Below are 22,820 nucleotides of genomic sequence, written 5' to 3'. Positions count from 1 at the left end.
AGGCACACTTCTGTTAGAAGTCACAATTACTGTGGAGTCATTATACTCACTATCAATTCAAAAGCAAAAAATAAGATTTAATTTCTTTAAGTACAGGATACAATCGTAAGTCAGAATGCTCATATGTTATTTTGGCAAGATTAATTAGAACAATGAAAATCTTAATACCTTGGCCTTACTTGTGCTTATTTGAGGTAATCATATCAAATCCAGTCCCAGTTCTGAGAGAAAGAAGGAACTATCCTTACTTTACAGAGATAAGAAACAGGGCACAGATTCCAGCTGATAGTGATAAAATGTGTCATAGAGAAGCCAGATCGGCAATAAAAACTCATTTTTTTTTTTCCAATTCAAACTCTTTTATGTTGCAGAGTTGCCTCCATCTCACTGGAGAAATAGCATATTCCTTCTCTGTGCTCAAATGAGAAGTACACAAAATTCAGATTCTTTAATTTTTTGAATGCAGCCATATCTTCATGTTATTTTTCCCTGTAGAGATCAAAAGTTGAAAAAAGAATCTCTGAAAACTGGAATGAGAGGAAAATATACGTCATCCCGGCTCCATGGAACCAAGCCTACATGTGGCCTCATGTTTCTTATCCAAGTTATCCAGAAGCTTGTGATTACATCTGCTCAGTCTCTCATCAATGAAGAAATATTATTTGCTATATGAAAAGTTCATCTCAGTGGACGTAGCTTTTATTCATTATTTGGCTGTGTTTTTGTGCTCTTGAAGTGGTCAGTGGTGGGAAAGGCTTATTGAAATATTTTCCAGGGCAATCTCTGGTTATGGAACTTGAGATTACACTTGTAGTCTTTCAATTGTTCCATCATGTGGCTCGATGCTTAATAAACAATTTGAAGTGCAATGGGAGTTGTGTCTGGTAAGCATCCTGTTCTACATTGTACTGCACTGAATATTGTCACATCGACTTACCCTTTCAAAATTGCCAAAGGTATGGCATACTTGGATATTTTTAAACAATATTTATTTATTCAACAATGTATATTGAGTGCCTAGTATATGCCTGGCCCTGTTCTAGATGCATTAACAACACACAAGTTTTACTTAGAGATGACTTCAACTTCTGAAGAAATAAATTCAGAGCTAAGACACAACTAGAGACCAAATTCTACTCTTGTAACGGGAAAAACTCTAACTTCTGGGGCCTTGGTTTCTTTATCTAATCAGTCCATCTGCCCTATGGTATCATAATTAATAAACAACTGAAGAGTAGGCTTGTATACATCAATGCCAATAAGTGCAGTATTTACCCAAATAACCTATTTTTATTTGAAAGCATTTTTGCTCTTAGAAACATGGGTATTTTAATCCCAAGATTAGTTCTTATCCTTTGGAGACTACAGAACTATCGAAAGCACTCTCGGAAAGGATTCTTGGGTTATTAATGGGTATTTTTGAATTTCAAATACCTCTGATATTTATGCAAATATAATTGAATGATCTTATCTGTTTTTCAGAAATCTGAAAATATATGAGATGCCATGTAGTCCGCATCTTATTTGGTTAGGTCGTCTGTTCTCTACACATCAGTGAACCAGACCTGACTTCCACGTCCATAGCATGGGACTTGGGATGGGCCACTGGGGTCACTGCATTAGGAGCCGTAAAGTGTTGAGCACTCAGATCACTGAGTTGAGGCTGAGGTGCCTCAAATTTATGAGATTGTGCTCTTGAGTAAAGATTGCTGTAAGGAAGGGCTCTAAGACAAGCCACCAAAGTCACCAATGCCAGCCCTTGGTCTTTTTGGAGCAGCTCTATCCAGCCCCGTCCATAAATGTACTTTGGGAAGATGGCTGAGATTTGAGTTTGAGGCAGGAGACTGGGCAGCAGGTGAAAATAGGGATGCTGCTGGGAGACATGCACAGACAGGAGTCAGGAAGTTGGCTGAGTGACTAAAGAATTCCCTCCTCTGAACTGGCTGGATCTTTTGGTGGAGATCTAAGACACCAGCTTAGATGTAGACCCAGCAGAGTTAAAAGGTGGTATGACTTCTGGCTCATTTCTAAGTAACTCATGGCAGTTCACCCCACCTCCTGACTTCTCTAGACATCCCCATAATATAGTGATCAGACCCCACACTACCTAACCTAGAAAGAGGAAGAACTACTTCCTCCCAGTTTATTTAACACACATACTCATAGCACTTGGTCTATGCTGGTGCTGTTACACATATCTTTTAGATATTAACTTATTTAATACTTTAAAATTCCCAATGATTATTCCCATTTTATGGATGAGAAAACCAAGACATCAATATGTTTAGTGACTAGTACCAAGGCCATATTGATTATTGGTGGCTGAGCTGGGACTGGAACCCAGTCTGAAATCTACACCATTGCCCACTCGACCATGCTGCCAAATATGCTGTCTGGTCCCCAGAATGAGCCATATCTAAGGATAACTGGCAGTGAGAACATCCTTTCCCTTCTGGGAAAAAGCCTTCTTCACCTCCTAGGGTAGAGTCTTGGCCCCTGACCCTAACCAGACAACTCCCTAATAGCCCAATGTGGGGAAGTTTTTAAAGGTCTGGATTATTCAGCTTAATCTATGTGTATAGTATCTTTACGTAAATATATATTCAATTTAGTGTCATGATGTAGTGCACAGACTGCTGGCAGAGAAATCAATCAGAATCCAGTCACACTCAGGAATCCCACCAAGAAGGAACTGACTGTTGTCCTGTCTACTTCAATATCTCCTCAATACCATCCTACCACCTTCCACACATTGACAAACACATCTCTTTGGTGAGGAAGATTGGCCCTGAGCTAACATCTGTTGCCAATCTTCCTTTTTTTCTCTCTCCACAGCCCAAGTACATAGTTGTAAATCCTAGTTATAGGTCATACAAGTTCTTCTATGTGGGGCATCACCACAGCATGGCCTGAAGAGCAGTGTGTAGGTCTGCACCCATGATCCGAACTGGCGAACCCCAAGCTGCCAAAGCAGAGTGTGCAAACTTAACCACTCAGCCATGGGGCTGGCCCCAACAAACACATCTCTTTGAAACTTATAAAGTCTAACTGTCCTGGCACACAGGGATGCACATTATTTGGGGCCATAGTCTCCCTCTGTTCAAAAACAAATGAGATCACTCAAGTGTACACTGGCATTTTTTTGAGACCATGTTTATAACATTCATGAATATGGAAATATGCAGCCATCTCCCAGAATCCCTCACACCAAGCACTGGCACTCTGCTGTAGGTGAAAATCACTTCCCTTGCAGGTTCAAAAATTCTACTCAGGAGAAGAAAGAACACCGTCTGTGGTGTCAGAGGGAAGGTTTAACATCTGCATAGCTCAAGCACTAAACTCTTCTATATTATGCTAAAGTATTAGGATAGTATTCTAAAATGTCCCATTTGTAAAAGATGAAAAAGTCTGGCGATGGTGTAAGAATTTGAATCCCAAAAAATAGCATTAATAGCAGCAATAAATATGATACAGCATCACAGCTTCTGTTGAATGTCTGCCATGTGCCAGCTACTACTTTGCTAATTCAGTATTGTAGGGAAGACAAATCCTCTACTCTGAGTCCTTCTGGCTGGGCTACGAATTAAATTGATATAAGACAGAACAACAAGAGAAAATCAAACACAGCTTTATAACATGTATATATGGGAGACATTCAGGAAAACTGAGCAACTCACCAAAGCGATGGAGCTTCTCACCTTAAATACCATCTTCATCTAAAAACAGGGGAGGATGCCGGGGGTGGCGGAGTCAGTTATGGGAGATTACCAGAAAAGTACAGTAAACAAGAGTAAGGTTATTATGCAGATTTAAGTCCTTGCCTTCTGCACTGATAAGGGTTTCTAGAAATAAGGTCATCCCCCTCTTCCTGGTATAGAGAGGGAGGCACCTTTACAAATGGAGATTTCCCTTACAAATGTAACTGTCTCTTACAAATGGTAAATTCTACTTTTCAGAGCTTCTCCCATCTCTGCAGTTTTTAAAAGTAACCAGCCCACAATAATCCTCATGCTAAAGGGACACATTTTGGGGTGGCCAATTCTGATCCCCTACAGTATTATATCTCGTATTGATTGTAATCCTTGTAACAGCACCCTGAGTTAGAGATATTCTCGTTTTATAGATGAGGATGAGGTTGAGATTCAGAGAGGGTACAGAAGGGGGTCACACTTTTGCCAGCTCTGCAGGAAGAGAAAATTGCTGGATTGGGGAATGCTTTTGTATCAGATGCACAAAAGTGAAGTAGCAATGCTAGTGTCACTTAGAAAAAAGCTAACCCTGGTAACTATAAATGTAATTCAGTATTTGAGCAATACTCTTAGGAGGCTAAGACAGAGGTTCATATGAAGTCTTCAAAATGCTATCATTAAAATTTTGATGATGAAAATCACCAAAAATTGCTAATTACTCAAATAGTATTTATATGGTGATTTCTAAATATACAAGTAGAAAAATGGCTAGTAAACACACAACTGAGTTGACCTTGAGATACTAGTTTTCATTTTCATTTATTTTTATTCTATATATTTTGGGTAATTATAATAATTAGAAAATTAACAACTTATGAGCAATTACAATAAAAGTCTTTTATTACTGTCTAAGCCAAGAAATGAATTGGGAGCTGTTGTTTTCATTGTAACCCCTGTCTATTTTTTAACATGCATTGTCCAATCTCTTTTATTTGGTGTCCATTTAAAACTCTCTTAAAGGTCTTCAAAAATTTTTTGCCTCACATTTCTTTGGATTTTTTTTTTAAACGTCATGTGCTGGTAGTTGCTACTGCACAGCTATTTTCCCCATCTCCTGCACGAGATATTCCCTTTCTCAGAAGGGGTAACTATAGGACCCAGAGGGAGGCTACTGGGGCTTTCTGGGAAATGTCTTCTTCCTTTTTCCAAGAGAGAACACACAAAGGGAAAGGTCCTTCCCCCATTTGGCCCCTTCTTGCTTTAAATATGGTTGTGTGAGGGAACGTTCCTTGGATCGTGGGGGCCCTTTCCGAGAAAGAGGTGACAAGCCTGGGGAGGAAACTCCATGGGAAGTAGATGGCAGGAGAAATGGTCCTTTATGACATCCTTAGGTAGTGTCATCAGACCTGGAACTGCCAACTTCCAGACTTATGTGACATGACAGCAATTACCCCATAGAATAGCTTACCCACAGAATAGCTGTGAGTGGCTATTCTGTCACTTGGTCTGAAAATGCAATTCACTAATCTAAACATGGTTCTGTTCTCTGAAGCCTTGCTCCAGAACAAAGTCCCAGGTAATAATAGAGTGCTTTTCAGTCTTCCAGGAACGTGTCCCTAGAGAGTGCAGGGCGGGAAAAGGGAAGTGCTAGCTGAGGAGTAGATCTGAGCTGCCAGATTCATGCAAAGCAGGTATTCCAATTCCCTTAGGTCTCAAAAATGCACGCGGATCTTGCAGGGCACTCTATTCAAGCCTCTCCGCCAGTGAGTACCCTTTCCCCAGCACCCACCTACTAACGCGCTCTCTGGCGAACAGACTGGCGGACTCGCCGCCCAGGTATGGCCAGGAGACGGGGTACGGCCGGGAACCGCGGGGACTGGGCTGGGCTGGGCTCTGACGCCGCAGGCTCCCCTTACCCCTGCAGGAGACGCGCTCACCCCTCCCCACGCCCGTCTTCAAGAGGACCCGCCCTCCCCCGCCGTGAGTCCAGGGAGTCGCGGTCCACGCGAATCCTCTGAACGTAGGTCAGCTCTAAGCGCGCCGCGTCCGTATTTCGGAGGACTTTTAAAATGAAGCACAGGCGCAGGAAAACGAAGATAGTTCAGGACGTCAGTAAGCCTGTCGTGGCCAGACAGCTAGCACGTCTCTGGTCGCAGAATACCTGTTCTCAGCCTTCCTTAAACTGCAGGGGCCGGAGCAGCGGCCGGCCCGGGAGACCCGCCCTCGAGACGCGCGCGCCTACTCGTCGCGTCTCACGCACGCACGCACGCTCGTCGCGGGCCCGAGCACGTCAGCAGTACGCAAGCGCACAGCGATCCCCGCGCTTTTCGGAGGCTTCCCGTCGGCGGCGAGGCGGAGAGGTGAGGTGAGACGAGACGAGGTGGGGCGGGGCCGCGCCCGGGCTGGAGTCGGGCCGGCTAGGAGCTGGGAGCCGTGAACCCGGAGCGCAGAGGGACCAGGCTGGTTCCCGGCGCCAACCCAAATCACCAGTGAGTTGAGGGTCTTCCTGGGCCGGCTGGGGAAAAGCCGGAGTCCTGGAGTGGTTTCTCGCGGTGGGCGTGCCCTCAGCGCCGGTCCGTCTTAGGTGACTTACTTTTAGAGGAGGGGGCCTTGGAGGCTCCGAGAAAGGCGGTTGAGGGGGCAGCGCGGTCCCAGTGTGGGGACGCGGGCGGGGGAGGCTGTCCCGGCACTTTGGGCTGTAGGCGGTCGGTCTGGCCGGCTGCATCCTGTCGCAGGTCGTTCCCAGGGCCGGAGTCTTTGTCGTACACACTCAGCCTTCCCTCTCGTCGGTGGTAGTCATGGGTCTGCGCGGGCTAGTTCTTCCCCATCCGCCGCTGACAGCCCAGCCGGGGGACCCGAGGCAGGCGTCGACCTCTGTGATCAGAAAGGAGGCGGATACTGTCCCTCGTGGAGGGGTGGTGGTGAGGAATGATAAGGAGTAACACCGTCGAGTATTTTCTGAGTGCTGAGAACTGTTTTGAGTGCCCTGCAGAATTAAGAGCTCCTGTCAACTAAGTAATGTTACTGTACGTAGAGAACTTAAGGAATTTACTCAGGGTCGCGGCTGGCAGGCAGTGGAGCCAGAATCCAAATCCTGTGCTGTCTCTGGGAATTAGAAACTTAAATAAAGGGCCGGCACAGTGTCTGGCACCTGCTAGGAGTTCCGTCAGTATTTTAATAGCTTTTATTCCAGTGGATTGCCCTATTCTAGATACTGGGAGGATATAAATGTAATAGAAAAGAGTTGCTACTTGCAGAGGCCAACTATCTAGCTAAAAAGACAGATATCACACTGCACAATAAGCAGTAAACTTTCAAAGAAGATTGAAATGCCATTCATGTATCAGTGCTAATTAGCCATAATTTTTAGATCTAGGAAAGGCCATAAAGGTTAGAGTGACTTGGAAATGGTAACCGGGACAATGGCTGTGTTATTGACCAGTGCTGGCTAAACGGTTGTTTGGTTATCCATATCTGTATTTGTTGGATAAATGATTGAGTTCAAAGGAAGAAGTAAGACTTGGGAGGTGAATATTGAAGAAAATGGTGAAGGTGGAAAAGAGAAAGGAAGGTGTTCTGCAAACAGTGACTAGAACTCAGAGCTGTTGTAAGAGTACCCAGGACTGCAGATGACCAAGTGGGATGAAGCCATGGAGAGGAAGGATGCTCATACACAGAGAAAGTTTGTGATAAATGTTTTCTAAGTCACCGCTCTTACAGTTTCTCATTTCCAGTAGTGCATAAAAGAGATTAAAGTAGGTTAGAATAGTATAGTGGAAAGAGGGATGAAGTGCTTGTCAGGAAATACAAGTTCTAGTTTTGACTCTAATTTATTTATCTTTATAGCTTTAAGCAAACTACAATCTCCCTGCCTCTTAAGTTTCTTTACTTTTTTTCAGCAAAGATTTATGAACACCTCCCTAGAGTGTGATAGATTCCTTGTAGGGCATTTTGGGAAATACAAAGCTGTATTAAACATGGCTCTTGCACTACAGGAACCTACTGAATATTAAGCTATATTTACAGGTGATTTGGAAGGTGAATTTTCAAATATGTGAGTTCTTGGTTTTTGCTTTATTGCAATACTCCTTGGAAACTTAAAAGTTTCCTTATAACTTTTTATTGTGGATTGGCAGGGAAATTCTGCAACATGGTACATTCATCTGCAATTCTGTTTCAATAATATTACTTAATGTAAGGAGCCTTATAAAAATAACCTGAGAGAAGAAATCTAACAATACTTTACTAGCAGATTGTTTAGCTTCTTCTCATATTTCACTTGTCATAACAGTTCACATTTTAATACTTCATGTGAAATTGGGAAATTGGGAAAGATTCTGGGGCATCCTGTTTTAAGTTCTCATTCATGAATAAGTCCTTAAAAACATTTAGTGTATCATAGTGGTTCATGTTTATGATCCATGCAGCAATGACCTTTGGTAGTAGCATCAAGGAGCATTTTATACATGGTGAAGCGCACTGCACTTGGAGTGAAACTGCTTGTGTGCGAATTCTGACACCCTTGCTGACTGGCTGTGTGATCTCTAGTAAGTTTCCTAACTCTCTCATCCTGAATCTCTACATTTGTGCAATAGGGATGATAATAGTAGTTTTCAGAGTATTTTCATACTCGTTTGACTTGATTCTCACAAGGATTTCTTTCACTTTACAGATAAAACAGAAGGCTCAGCAATAGTAAGAGGCTTGCTTAAAAGATCCTTCATTTATGTTTTCTTAGAGACCAGACTTACACTCCTGGGTTGGTTTGTTTCATTTTGTTTCTCTGTAGTTCCATTGTTCTTCTATATTGCCTTTCTTTTGCTGATTAATTTTAAATCCTTCCCATCTAAATCTTATGAATATTCTCCTTATTGGCAGGGAAAATTACTATATAACTAAAATAGTTTAACTCATAACAAAACATTATTAAGTCAGCCTTTAATCTTTATATCTTGAATGCTTGGAATCTCTGATTAACTACATATTTCCCTTATAAATGATCTGTCTTTATAAATGAAAAGTCCAATATACCTTCCTTTAGATAAGAGATTTAAAAAGTATATTTAACTTATTATATCTTTGTTTTCTTCTTGATACTGATTCTTTTTCATTTTTGTCATTTGTTATAGGACCTCTAAAATGCAGGTCTCCAACTCTAGGTCTGTGCACCTGAGTGAATGGCAGAAGAATTACTTTGCACTTATGTCTGATATATGTACATCAGGACAGAAGGCGGATGCATACCGAGCACAGATACTACGCATTCAGTATGCATGGGCAAACTCCGAGATCTCCCAGGTCTGTGCTACCAAACTGTTCAAAAAATATGCAGAGAAATATTCTGCAATTATTGATTCTGACAATGTTGAATCTGGTTTGAATAACTATGCGGAAAACATTTTAACTTTGGTAAGATCTCAGCAAACTGATAGTGACAAGTGGCAGTCTGGATTATCAATAAGTAATGTTTTCAAAATGAGTAATGTACAGGAGATGATGCAAGCTGGCAAAAAATTCAAAGACTCTCTTTTGGCACCTGCTGATGCATCAGTAGTAATCCATAAAGAAGCCGCTGTCTTTGATCTTCCTAAATTTAGCATTTGTGGTGGTTCTGGGGAGAGTGACCCATTAACTAAGTCAGCTCTTGGTATAGATAGGACTCAAGACATCCCAGAGAGCAGTCCTTCTTTGAAGTGCCCTCAGAATGCCCAGCCACCTATGGTGACTAATGCCACTAAGATGTGTTCTATATTCTCAACGCCTTTTGGTGAATCAGGCACTGCAAAATTCCATGCCACACCATTGTTTGGCAATGTCAAGAAGGAAAATAACAACTCTCCAAAAGCCAACATAGGACTAAATATGTTCTCATCTAATCAGTCTTGTTTTCCTTCTGGCTGTGAAAATCTACAGGAACGGAAAGCTTTTTATGGTTCTGGCATCATTGATGCACTTTCCACCCCAATACTGAGTAAGGCTCCTACTAAAACAGAAGATACTGGCCAAAGGGAGGAAAGCAGCCTGCCTACTTTTAAAACTGCAAAAGAACAATTATGGGTAGATCAGCAAAAAAAGCACCACCAACCCCAGCGTGCATCAGGGTCTTCATATGGTGGTATAAAAAAGTCTCTTGGAGCTAGTCGATCCCGAGGAATCTTTGGAAAGTTTGTTCCTCCTGTACCTAAGCAAGATGGGGGAGATCTGAATGGGGGAATGCAGTATAAGCCTTATGGTGCAGGACCTACAGAACCAGCACATGTGGTTGATGCACGTCTGAAGAACTTGGAGCCAAAGATGATTGAACTCATTATGAATGAGATTATGGATCATGGACCTCCAGTAAATTGGGAGGATATTGCAGGAGTAGAATTTGCCAAAGCCACAATAAAGGAGATAGTTGTGTGGCCCATGATGAGGCCAGACATCTTTACTGGTTTACGAGGACCCCCTAAAGGAATTCTGCTCTTTGGTCCTCCTGGAACTGGTAAAACGCTAATTGGCAAGTGCATTGCTAGTCAGTCTGGGGCAACATTCTTTAGTATCTCTGCTTCCTCCTTGACTTCTAAATGGGTAGGTGAGGGGGAGAAAATGGTCCGTGCGTTGTTTGCTGTTGCAAGGTGTCAGCAACCAGCTGTGATATTTATTGATGAAATTGATTCTCTGTTATCTCAACGGGGAGATGGTGAGCATGAATCTTCCAGGAGGATAAAAACCGAATTTCTAGTTCAGTTAGATGGAGCAACCACGTCTTCTGAAGATCGTATTCTAGTGGTGGGAGCAACTAATCGGCCACAAGAAATTGATGAGGCTGCCCGGAGAAGGTTGGTAAAAAGGCTTTATATCCCCCTCCCAGAAGCTTCAGCCAGGAAACAGATAGTAGTTAATCTGATGTCCAAGGAGCAGTGTTGCCTCAGTGAAGAGGAAATTGAACTGGTTGTACAGCAGTCTGATGGGTTCTCTGGAGCAGACATGACACAGCTTTGCAGAGAAGCTTCTCTTGGTCCTATTCGCAGTTTACAAACTGCCGACATTGCCACAATTACACCAGATCAAGTTCGACCAATAGCTTATGTTGATTTTGAAAATGCTTTGAGAACTGTGCGACCTAGTGTGTCTCCAGAAGATTTAGAGCTTTATGAAAACTGGAACAAAACTTTTGGTTGTGGAAAGTAAATGGGACACTTAAAAGATGGCATCTTGGTAGTACAATCTTTTCCATTTTTTAGCATAGAAAACTGGGAATTTATTAATTGTGGTTTTAGTGTATATTCTGAATTCTGGACCTTAGATAGAATAACAATAGCTTGTTTGACAGTTGACCTAGCCTATGTTATTATAAGCTTTATTTTTTTTTCCACTTATTGCCTGATGCGTAAGTGGATTCATACGAAACAAGAACGAACTTTTTGTGACGTTACTAAGAGGTCTTTCTTTTGAAGATGGATAACATGATGAATAGTGAGCTCAAATTGAAACTTTTTTAACTCTCATTTGTATATGATGATGTATCTGATTTATATTCATCTTTTAGTGAAGAAAGAGTCTTCTGAAGACCACTTGATTCTCAGTGTTTGCTAGTATAATGGTTTGCATTTGAGACAGAATATTGCTTACTGTTGTTTAAATAGACTTAAGATCTCACCCAAAGCTAGAGTGAAAGTGCTAGTTTTCACTTTCTTCTGGTTTGTGACCTCTTAAGGGTTTTTTTGCTTACCAGGATTAACTTGAATAAAAATATGTTCAGAAATAGCAAGGTGTAATCCAATATCAGAGACGTATCCACAGAACTGAAAAGTGAAGAATATTGTATTTTTCCAGGGGGTATGTGATGTTTAAAATTAATGGTTTATTTGACTCTACTTCACAGCCTATAGTATTGCTCCCTTTCAAAATAAATGTTTTAAAATTTTGGTAATGGACCATGTTGTTTTATGAGTAATACATGTTCATTGTAGAAACAGTAGAAAATAGGGAAGAACAAAAAGAATAAAATAAAAATCACTGTTATCCTTCCACTTTTGGGAACACAGCAGTTGAGTATCGATTCTTCCAGAAGCTTTTTACAGGAATGGGATTGTATTATGCATCCCTTTTGTGGCCTGCTTTTTTCTTTAAGGTGTATCATCATTATTTTCCATGTTAGCATAGTTCTTCAACATCTTCCCTTGTATGACTGCCTAGGGTTCCATTGGATGGATGGGCTGTAATTTAGTCATTCCTCTGTTAGGTGGCATTTAGGGCAAGACATTTGGTTGGTTGTCTTTTGTTTATTGTAAACAAATATGTTGAATGCCATAGTGATCTTTTAAAATATATATATATATATATATATATATCAGGCCGGCCCTGTGTCTGAGTGGTTAAGTTCGTGTGCTCTGCTTTGGCGGCCCAGGGTTTCATTGGTTCGGATCCTGGGCATCGACATGGTACCGCTCATCAGGCCGTGCTGAGGCAGCATCCCACATGCCACAACTAGAAGGACCCACAACTAAAAATACACAACTATGTACCGAGGGGCTTTGGGGAGAAAAAGGAAAAATAAATAAATATATATACACACATTTCTTGAGTAAAATTCTTGGATTAAAGACCAGGCACATTTTTAAGGCTTTGGCATGTGTTGTAAATTGTCCTCTGGAGAAACAGTGCCTGTGTAGAATTCCCATCTCTGCTGAATCCAAGCGCCTGTTTACCAATGTGCCATGCCAACATTGGGCCTTAGGCAGTGTTTGTTAGCATTCTTTTTGCATTCATTCATTCAAAAATATTTATTAAATGCCAGATATTGTTCCAGGTGCTGAACGTAGAGCAATGAACAAGACAGGCAAAAATCCTTGGTCTCCTGTAGGTTACATTCAAGTTCTAATGTTTTGAGAACAATGCAATAAGTGAAAAACGAAGTTTGAAACTTTTACTAGGTTTAATAATTTAGATAGTTCATATACTTTAATTTTTATTCTTGTCTACCTTCTATTTTTATGCTTTTAAAAGCTTTATTTTTGCAAATTTTAATTTTTCCTTTTGAAGTATGTAATTGTTTCTCATTAGAATTTAGGTATTTAGTTTCTTTAGTTTTTAGTTGTATCTTTTAAAATCTTAAAGCATTTCATGATACTGATTACTGTCTTTGTCTCTTTTCATTTCTACATAAACAACACTATATCCTTGGATTCTTTGGTATTGATATCAAAGAATTCCCCAGACATCATCTCATCCCCTTGGATCTTACAATTAGTGTAGCTATTTAGATTTATCAGCAATTGTCCTGTAGGTGTTAGTGTTCTGTTTAGCTCTATAACTTAATGTTTATTGTCTGTTTTTTCTCAGCAGCAACTTCTGCCAGTCCTGACTTTTCACTCCATTGATCACCAACTATGAGGCCACTTCCCGCTGTAGATCTTAGTTTAGATTATGTCTAAGAGGAAAAAGTCTTGTTGGCTTAGCTCATCTTTGATTAGGCAGAGCCCATGGCCCTGTTAGAATGTGAAATGGCCCCTCTTGAATTAGGGTCTGCTCTATTCAAGTGAGAATCTAAACCTGAAAGGAATAATCGAGTAGAATATTTTAAAGCTGGAAAGAAAATGTGAGCCAGGGAGTCACTTGACAGTTGTTTCTATGTTATACGATAGAGAGGCATTTTCTCAGCCCTTTATGATTTGGAATATGTTTCTGAGGCAGTTAGGTAGGACATATCCAGAAACTGAGACTTCAGATTTCTTTGTGTCTTCACATTGTGAATCCTCTCTTGATTGGATATGATAATCTTGGGCCAAATCCTTTCCTCCTGAGTGTTGTGTTGCTGCTGCACTGTCCTTAGCCATTGTTTCAGAGAAGTGAACATTAACCTGGTTTTTAACGTCTTTGAAAGATAATTTCCTTTGTGGAAATATACACACACACATTTCACCAACACATGTAGCGTGTTTGTATATAAGTGGTTAAAAATTTTGGTAGGAATACAGTAATGTATCTGAATTTTTAATATCAGTCCTTTTTAAATGTTTGTATTACACATATAATTTATGGTTCTTTTGATGTATGTTTGGGAAAACCTATTCCAGTCTTTGGTCTTCTCATCCATTCTTTTCAAATTCTAATTCATTTTCTCAATTCTAAAATATTTATCAAATCTGCTTCCACACTGACAAGTTGAAAAGGTGCAATCATAGTGTAACGGTTATAGGCTTGGAACCGAATGGACCTGTTGGATTCTGACTCTGTCGTTTGCTAGTTGTAACTGTAGGCCACTTAATTGTTCAGTCTCAATGCTAAGATGAGAATAGTCTAAACCTGTCTTGTTAGACAGGATTAAATACTAAAATACATGTTTAAAAGCCTCGTTCACGATTGCTCAATAATTGTACATCCTCTTCTGTCCATCTGCCTTGATTCTGCCTTCATTGCTTTGAAGGGCCATTTTCTTTTCAACTATTTCACGTGGTTTATTCTAGCTCATTCTGCTTAATATTTGTGATATTTGTATTTCATTATAGGTAAGACGCCATCTAAATTTATCTTTAGTTTGATAGAGTAAATCTAATTCAAAAGAAAGAAATATCTTTGTTTCTCTTCTAGACTATAGGATTTTTTCATAGGTCCCAGATTGGTAGTTTTCACTTACTCATCCTTAAGTGTTATTTATTGGTCTCCATAGTTATTCCTCAGTGTTCTTAAAAGACACTTTGCAGCCCACCTCCAGAGATCTAATTAAAAGAGAGGATTCTATCTAAGAGGTCCATGGCAAAAGGGCAGGTCAGATAAGGATACATACTTTAACTTCCTTCTCAGATTCCTGGTGCTTGACCTGAAATCTGGAGTTGGTAGTGAGTGAGCCAATTGGCGCAGCTATTTAAAGTCTGCCCCAACGGCCTGGGGAATCGAGGGAGTCTAATGAGAATGGATGAGATATAGTCACCACTTTTAACTCTTGTCCTCAAATAAGACTTTAACCAACACAGAGTTTATAATGAAGACAGCTTTGAAATGGGCATTAGAAAAGTGCCAGTGAGTGATCTTGGACATTTTGTACATAACCCCTAAGATCTCTGTTTTCCTAGCTATAAGATGAGGATGTTGTATTAGATAATCCTTAATGACATACCCAGGTTTGCTATTCTGTTATCAATTACCAAATATTAATTTACTAACTTGACAAATGCTTGCAAGGTACCAGATGTTGGGCACTATGGTAAGTACAAAAAAAATGTACTTATTTAAGGGTTACCTGTTTAAATGTTACAAATTTGGCTTGTTATGGAAACTAAAAGGGAAAACAAGAAGAAAGAGCTTTGGTAAGAAGTTAAGTCAACGTAATGTGCCACTGAATATATGAATCATTTTAAAAAGGGGGAAAAGTGAAAAATTAGGAAGTCCACTTAAGGTGGAGTACTAGGCAGCAGGCTGTAGTTAAGGACACATTTGGCCCGAGTGCTTTACAGTGGCTGAGCTTTCATAATGCATTTCTCCTCAGCAAGTTAGAGATGACTCAGGTTAAACATAGACTAGTCTCAGGTTCCTTGGTTATGGCCAGGGCAACATTCTGATACCAGAAGGACGTGTGCAGAGTCAAGATGTGTTCTGTAGGTGGAGTACAGAGCAGAACCTTGTCCCTCCCTGTCTCACCTCCACCCTTTGTCCTGCAGCTCCAGGCAGTAGTTCTTGTCCCCACACATGACTAAAACACACAGTCCCAGAGAGGGACCCATCCTCTTGGTGGTGTCATCCTTTGGTGTCAGAGTTGCTCTTTATGTTTGTGTTCAAGATATGCCACTCAGCTTGCCCTTAAAATGCTTCTGGGTAAACTTTACCAGCTTTTTTTTTTCTCCCAGAACAAAATATTAGCTTAATAAGAAAAGATATAGTATGGAATTTTCCATTTAAGGTAGTGGACTAAGCCACACATTACCTTTCCCACCCACATGTGCGAAATCATCATTGAAATGCAAAGATAAAAACTAAGACTAAACCCTTTGCAATCTTGGAAAATACCATTTTCAAATATGACATTTTAGGCGTTTCTGGAAGTTACAAGGCAAATTGTATTGGGTTGTTGGAATCTCTGAGCTGAGACCTGCAATCTAATAAAGGCAATGGGAAGGCCAAATGAGGTTGGACCTCAGTGCTTGGGTTCTACCCTAGCTCAGGCAGCAAAGCTGGCTGCGGTCAGTGGACTGGATGCTGCAAGGATTGCAGAGACTAGTCATGCAGCTCTCATGGCCCAGTGTGTTCACGTGGAGCAGCTGGGAAGTAGAGTTCCCTAAATCAGGGAGTGGTTTACAGTGGCCTTGCGTTTTGTCTGCTCTGTGGCCTGAGAAGTGGGACAGTGTGCTAGGTAACTTCAGGTTGCCACATTAGGCAAAAGCATAAGTGTTTGAAGAAGCAGTGGAAGCTCCTAACGTACACACTCCATCTCTCTTTGTAACTTGTTACCTACTTCCGCAGTTTTTAAGGGGTCACCCTCCCTTCCTACAGTCCCTAAAGGGAGGTCCTATCTCTGTTCCCTCTCACTAACATACACATGCACTTGCACCACATGCACACACTGCAGTCACAGAGGAGATCATACTACACCATGGTTGATGCATCGTTTCCATGCAAGGCCCTGCTGAGTGGTGTAAGAGACACACTTGCTAAAGAAACTTTCCCCACTCACCATGGTGATCAATTTTAAAGTATAAATTAGTTCATGTAAAGATCTTCCAATAGATTCCCATTGAAATGAAAATAAAATCCAAATTCCTTCTTAGGGCCAAACATCATCTCCCTTTACTCCCTTATTTCTTACTTTGCTCTATCCCACTGGTCTTTGTTCTTTTCTAAGACGAAACTAACTTTTCCCCATACAGGAGTTGTGGTGAGCAGGATTCTAAAGATGTTCCTCCAGGATTCCTGTCCTCTGGTTATTCAGTTAAACACTAGTCTAGGCACTGTTGGGAAGGGACTTTGCAGATGTAAGATAATTGTGGGCCTTAAGATAGGGAGGTTATAGTTAGGTCAGGGCTAATCTTCCTCAAAAAAAAAAAAAGGTTATCCAGGATTATTTATGCAGGTCCACTCTAATTACATGAGTTCTTAAAAGCAGAGAATGTTCTCTGATTAGAGAAGAGGAAAGCAGAAGAAAGGTGTGGCAGAAGTAGAAGTCAGAGATCCAAGTGTGAGAAGGATTTGACAGGCCATTACAGCTCTGAGATGTGGGGGTCCATGTACGAGGACCACTGAGAAGCCTCTAATAGCTGGCAGTGGTCCCAGCCAACAGCCAGTGAAGAAACAGACACCCTAGTCCTATAACTGCATGGAACTGAATTCTGCCAACAACCTGAATAAGTCTGAAAGTGGACTTCCCGACAGAGATTCCAACTAAGAGTCCAGGCCAGCTGACACCTTGATTTCAGCCTCATGGGGCCTAGAGAGAGAAACCAGCCAAGCCTACCAGGCTTCTGACCTAGAAACTGTGAGATGATAAATTTGTATTGTTCTAAGCAGTAAGTTTGTGATTTGCTGCAGCAGCGATTGGGAAGTAATAACAGGGAGAAAGGCTTTTATACTATGTGTTCCCTGAGTTTGGAAGACTCTTCCCTACCTCCTCTCATGGTTGTTGCCTCATGTACAATTTCTTCAGAAGGGCCTTGCCTGACCACTGTATATAAGGTAGCCTCACCAACTCCCAGCGTGTGTACACCTGTCACTATCATATGACTTCTTTTCCATTTTTTATTGGTGTATATCACTAACTGGAATATTTTATTGATGCTTATTGTCTTTTTGCTCCTAACCCCTCCCTGCCCCCATATCACACACACTAGAAAGTTCCTTATACAGAGGGACTTTCACATTCATTTCAGAACCACACAAGATTCATCAGACATCTTAGAAAATCCAACAGCTTGAGAGACACCTGGAGAAGGAGAGAAGTTCACATCACATGGAGCCATTAGTTCAGGAGAATGAGTAGAGCCTTGAAAACTGATTCCAGAAGACATAGTGGCCACAAAATAAAAATAGGCAGATATTAATTTGTTGTGTAACAGTAACAAACTAAGTAGCTTAAAACAATTCACATTAATGATCTCATGGTTTCTGTGGGTCAGGCTTGGCTGAGTCCTCTGTGTTGGGGGCTCACAAAGCTTCCCTGAAGGTGTTAGCCAGAAGTGCAGTCTCATCTGAGGCGTGACTGAGGAAGGACCCACTTCCAAGCTGGTGGGGTTGTTGACAGCTTGCAGTTCCTTGCAGGTGACTGGACTGAGGACCTGGGTTTCTTGCTGTCTATTGCCCTCAATTCCTTGCCATGTTGGCCTTCCCAACATGGTTGCTTGCTTCCTCAAAGCCAGCAAAGGAGAGAGTCCACTAGCAAGACAGGCATTGTAGTCATCTGCAATGTGGCCACACAAGTGACCCTCCACACCTTTGCTGTATCCTATTGGGTAATGGACACCACTTAGAGTCTGTCCAGCATAGCTGTGAAATAAAGACTTGGGATACAGGAAAGAATTCTAATTGTCAAAATAAAAAATTTAGTGGAAGGACTGACTTGTAGAATGAAAGAGGCTGAAACCAGGCTAGTGATATGGAAGAATAAGTTGTGGAATTATTTCAGAATCTTAAGCTGAAAGATAAAGAGATGGAAATTAGGAGTTCAGTGGTATGAAAGATAGATTCCAGGAAATTAATATCCATCTAATGGGAATTCTATAGAAAAATAAGAGCAGAGAGGGGAGACAATAGTAACATTAATAAGAGGTGATAATTCTTCTGAACTAAATATGTGAGAATTCATATTAAAAAAAGTCCATTGAGTGTCAAGCAAGAATTGAGGATGGGGAAGAAATACTGAGAAATATCTTGGTGTATTAGGTAGGATTCTGCAGAGAAACAGAATCAATAGGATATATATACATATATGTGAGGAGATTTGTTATAGGAATTCATTCATGGAGTTATGGAGGCCGAGAAGTCCCATGTCTGCTTTCTGCAAATTGGAGAACTAGGAAAGCCAGTGCTGTAATACAGTCTGAATCTCACTGCCTGAGAATCAGGAAACCAATGGTATAAGTCTCAGTCTGTCTGAAAGCTGGAGAGCCAGGAGCACTGACATCGAGGGAAGGAGAAGATGAATGTCTCAGCTTAAGCAGAAAGGCAATTCACTCTTCCTCCCCCTTGTTCTATTCAGGCCCTCAACAGATTGGGTGATGCCCACCCACACTGGTGAGGGTGGATCTTCTTAGTCTACTGAATCAAATGTTAATCTCTTCTGGAAACACCCTCACAGACTCACCTAGAAATAATGATGTTGGGGAGAGAGAGAGAAATATCAATTCAACAGGCAATTTATAAAAGACAAACAATCAGTGTCACCATAGTGTCAACATGGACTACTAGAAAATAATAGGACAGTATTCACAAAGTTCTGGGGCAAATAATGTTGAGATTAGAATTGTAGACCTAGGCTGTTAAATGTGTGGCTAAGATAAAGCCCTGTTTAGACACAACAAACCCCCAAATTATCACTCATACATTCTACATAGGAAAAGGAACAAAACAGCAAAAACTCCTCAAGGGTGACTTAGACAAAATGAAAAATGCAGCAGGGGGGAGAAGTTAACACAAGGAAAGATAGAGCATATAACGAACAGCCCTGAGCAAAGGAACCAGTAAATCTTAGGACTAAATCTAAACCATTTGTGAAAATGTAATTGTAAAGTTTAATGAAACTGTTAAAAAGAATTTCTAGATAAAATTATAACGTTAAAAATAATGCAGGGGCCAGCCTGGTGGCATAGTGGTTAAGTTCGTGTGCTCCACTTCGGTGGCCTGGGGTTTGCAGGCTGGATCCCTGGTGCAGCCCTACACACTGCTCATCAAGCCATGCTGTGGCCGCATCCCACATAAAATCAGGGAGGATGGGCACAGATGTCAGCTCAGCAACAAGCTTCCTCAGCAAAAAGAGGAAGATTGGCAACAGATGTTAGCTCAGGGTCAATCTTCCTCACCAAAAAAAAAAAAAAAAAAAAAATAATCCAAAACTAAAATTCCAGATGATTTCAACAAACAGAAGTGAGGAAAAACAAAAATAACACACCTGCTTTTTATGGTGTTTTTTGTTTTGTTTGAGGGAGTTTGGTATATATTCTAGTTGAGTCTTAATGTGGATTGAAAGCATCTGGGTTTGGGGGCAAGGCCCAGGGGCACTGAGACTGAGTGGTGGACCCCCTAGCAGCCATGTGATGAGTGATTCGAGGTGCAGGCATGGTGGGGTGAGAGGGGAAGGGTGAGGCAAACTCCCACCACAGGACAGCAAAAGTCAGAGGGGACAGGAAGGCCACTGGATGAGGACATCTCCAAGAACTCTACTTAAACCACACAGTTTATCCACTAAGCTTTTAGGAGAGTGGAGAAAACAAACAGTAGGACCACATTTCTTTTTTAAAAGGGTAACATTGTCAGGAAACCAGACTGTTACTCTTCAAATAAAAGTGGGAGTGGGAGGAGGGGAAGGGAGAGAGGGAGAAAGAGAGAGAGAAAAAGAAGAAATGAGAAAGAAAGTCAAGATTTTAGAATAATATATCTATAGAGCACAGGGATTTGTTTAGTGTAAACTTGTACAAACTACGAAGGCTGTATTTAGAAGATAGGAATAATACAGTGCAAAAACAAAACACATCCAGAGTCCAGCCACTGGGCCCATTTGTGGGCTATATGATGAATTTGGAAACTATGCTAATAATTAAACCAAGTAAGGGCAACTACAGTTTTGGCAGGAAAATCACCTCAGTAGCCATTTGTCACACTAAAGAGAAGAGACTGTCTCCTGTGTTTTCAGAGAATTGCTGCTGAATCCTTGGGATGGAATTAAACTAAGCAGGCCTGGAACAGTCACTGCTGTAGTCAAGGCAGAATTATCAGAGTTCTAAGAAAATGATGAGCAACACACCAACAAGAGTAAAGGAACTTAGGCGCTACCCTGAATGACAGCGGGAGCCCTACCAAGAATTGTTACCCTTCCTACTATCTCGGTGTCAGTGGCTCATGGAAAATTGTTTTTCTCTGTAGTCACAATTTCACTAGACTTTCTTCTCTTGAGTGGATTCAGGACATCTAGAACAGGGCTGTTCAATAGCTATATAGTGAGAACCACATAGGTAATTTTAAATTTCCTAGTAGCAACAATAAAAAAATAAAGAGCCAGGTGAAATGAATATCCCAATTATTATCATTCCAATATGTAATCAATACAGAAATTATTTGTGAGATATTTTACATTTTTTTCGTACTGAGTCTTTGCAATGCTGTGTGTATTTTACACTCACAGCACATCTCAGTCTAAGTGACCACATTTCAAGTGCTCCACAGTCACATTTGACTAGTGGCCACATTGGACAGGACAGGTCCAGAGCCTTGAATCATCAGCTCCCAGGTTCGTAATTAAGCAGTTTTCCTTAAAGTGTTGTATATGCACAGGCAGGCTTTTGAACTGGACAATAATTTAATTTCTATACCTTTAGAGTTAAAATTGAGAATCTGGCTTCTGGAATTAGTGAGCTTCGTAGAAACAGACTGGCTCTGTTCTAATAGCCTCTCATCATGTTGCTCCAATGTCTCCACAAATCTGGACACTGATCTTTAAAAGTTCTCAGTCTTCATTGTTAGGCATTTTGCTGCCACCCAGGCTCATTCTGTCATCTAAAATCATGTGACATGAATTATACTACAGGAATTATTGTCAGAGGAAAAGTTGTGATATTTATCTAAAGTAATTTAGAAGTACTTACTATACATTGAGAGAACAAAAAAGAAAAAGCTATATAAAAATAGAAATGCTTGAAATAATGCCATTATTGACATAAATTTTCTTTTTAAAATGTCCATAAAATTATTGATATTGAAATTTGGAACTCACAAAGTACTGTGTATTTAACATTGCATTTTAACTTACTATATCATGTCCTTATGTTCTGCTTAATACTTGGGGTAAATGACTGTGGATATTGATGAATGATCATCAACTGCTTCACATGAAATAACTTCTTTAGAATAAATAAATTTTTACTCAATCAGTATTGATTAAACATCTAACTAAATATATAATGTGTATACTTAAATATATATATGTATGTCCCATTTAAATTACTATCAAAACAAAACTAATATATATGTGTGTATGTGTGTATGTATGTATGTGCTTAAATATGTCTGTCTAAAATGTAAGTGCAAATGTTAGTAAAATAGAAATTGTACATAGATCAGAAAACTTCCAAATCACGTAAGAAAAAAAACAAGAAAACCTGATCAATCCAATGAAGGAGAAAAAAAGATTTTTTTTTAAAAAAGGATGAAGACAAAAAAAATAAAAGCTTAATAGAAAATTGTAAATAAGATGTCAGTAAAAAGATTAAACATCTCAGGGTCACAATAAATGCAAAGAACTCCTTGATTAATAAACAAAGCCTCATAGATTAGGTAAAAAGGCAAAGTTCAATTATGTTATCTTTATAAAATGAGACAGAAATGTTGACAGTAGAGGGATGGAGAGAGAGAGAGAAAAGAAAAGTGATTCCTAACAGAAGAGGAATCAAGTGAAAAGCAATAAATTGAATCAGGAAAAATACCTTATGCTGATAAAAGTTTACTATCTTTTATGCCAGTTGTGAGCCTTTACACACCAAGCCAGAAGCAAGAAAATGAAAAATTAAAAACTAAAAATTATTAAAACACTAGCAAAAAATGTGAAAATACTGCTGGTGTCAAGGGTTGATAATGACTGGGGAAGCATGACATTGCCATACACAGTTGGGGGGATGGGTAACTCCAGCCTTCTGGAAGCCAACTTGATCATATCCACCAAAAAACAATTCCTCTTCTGGGCATCTGTGACTACATAAATAAGTCCACTGAAACATTTTAGTACATGAAAAAGTAGACAGCCTAAATATCCATCAGTGGAGAATTGTTAAAACTGTACCATGGGGCTTTATGCAGTGGTTTTTGAAAATCAAATGGATACTGTGTACACACTGATAGGGAGAGAGCTCCAGGCTCTGTTATTCAGTAAAAAAAGCAAGCTGCACACTAATTTGTATATGTCTCTGTGTAAGTAAAGGAATGCAAAAAGCTCCAGAAGGATGTACACTAACAATT

The 22,820-nt window shown here is 40.4% G+C and overlaps 2 protein-coding genes and 1 long non-coding RNA gene across 21 annotated transcripts in view; 2 read left to right on the top strand and 1 right to left on the bottom strand.

Moving 5' to 3' along the window:
* Positions 1 to 869, top strand: part of DDC (dopa decarboxylase) — a 90,197-nt gene extending 89,328 nt beyond the window's left edge. For all 5 annotated transcript variants that reach the window (XM_014738979.3, XM_070264429.1, XM_014738978.3 and 2 more), the window contains exon 15: positions 496 to 869. The gene's annotated coding sequence lies outside the window, so the exon portion shown is untranslated. The remainder of the gene's footprint in view (positions 1 to 495) is intronic.
* Positions 1 to 5,939, bottom strand: part of LOC102149774 (uncharacterized) — a 28,232-nt gene extending 22,293 nt beyond the window's left edge. For all 3 annotated transcript variants that reach the window (XR_002807371.2, XR_011437751.1, XR_011437750.1), the window contains exons 1-2: positions 5,851 to 5,939; positions 3,678 to 3,716 (exon numbers count right to left, since the gene is read on the bottom strand). This is a non-coding gene — a long non-coding RNA (uncharacterized lncRNA). The remainder of the gene's footprint in view (positions 1 to 3,677; positions 3,717 to 5,850) is intronic.
* On the top strand, positions 4,514 to 11,604 carry FIGNL1 (fidgetin like 1). Of its 13 annotated transcripts, none has more exons than XM_005609029.4 (3): positions 5,948 to 6,049; positions 8,362 to 8,384; positions 8,819 to 11,604. In XM_005609029.4, the coding sequence occupies exon 3, from the start codon at positions 8,829 to 8,831 to the stop codon at positions 10,860 to 10,862; it is 2,034 nt and encodes a 677-aa protein (XP_005609086.1). In that variant the 5' UTR covers positions 5,948 to 6,049; positions 8,362 to 8,384; positions 8,819 to 8,828; the 3' UTR covers positions 10,863 to 11,604.
* The last annotated feature ends 11,216 nt before the right edge of the window (positions 11,605 to 22,820 follow it).

This window comes from Equus caballus, chromosome 4, assembly GCF_041296265.1.
Source record: "Equus caballus isolate H_3958 breed thoroughbred chromosome 4, TB-T2T, whole genome shotgun sequence".
In the NCBI taxonomy this organism is placed as follows: Eukaryota; Metazoa; Chordata; class Mammalia; order Perissodactyla; family Equidae; genus Equus; species Equus caballus.
This window is presented reverse-complemented; position numbering and strand designations above follow the sequence as displayed.

Bases quoted from the DNA above. Each gene is read 5' to 3' on its own strand.
- FIGNL1 (XM_005609031.4), top strand. From the start codon at position 5,759: ATGAAGCACAGGCGCAGGAAAACGAAGATAGTTCAGGACGTCAGTAAG. The intron at 6,055-8,818 runs GTGAGACGAGAC...CATTTGTTATAG, and splicing joins CGGCGAGGCGGAGAGGTGAG to GACCTCTAAAATGCAGGTCT.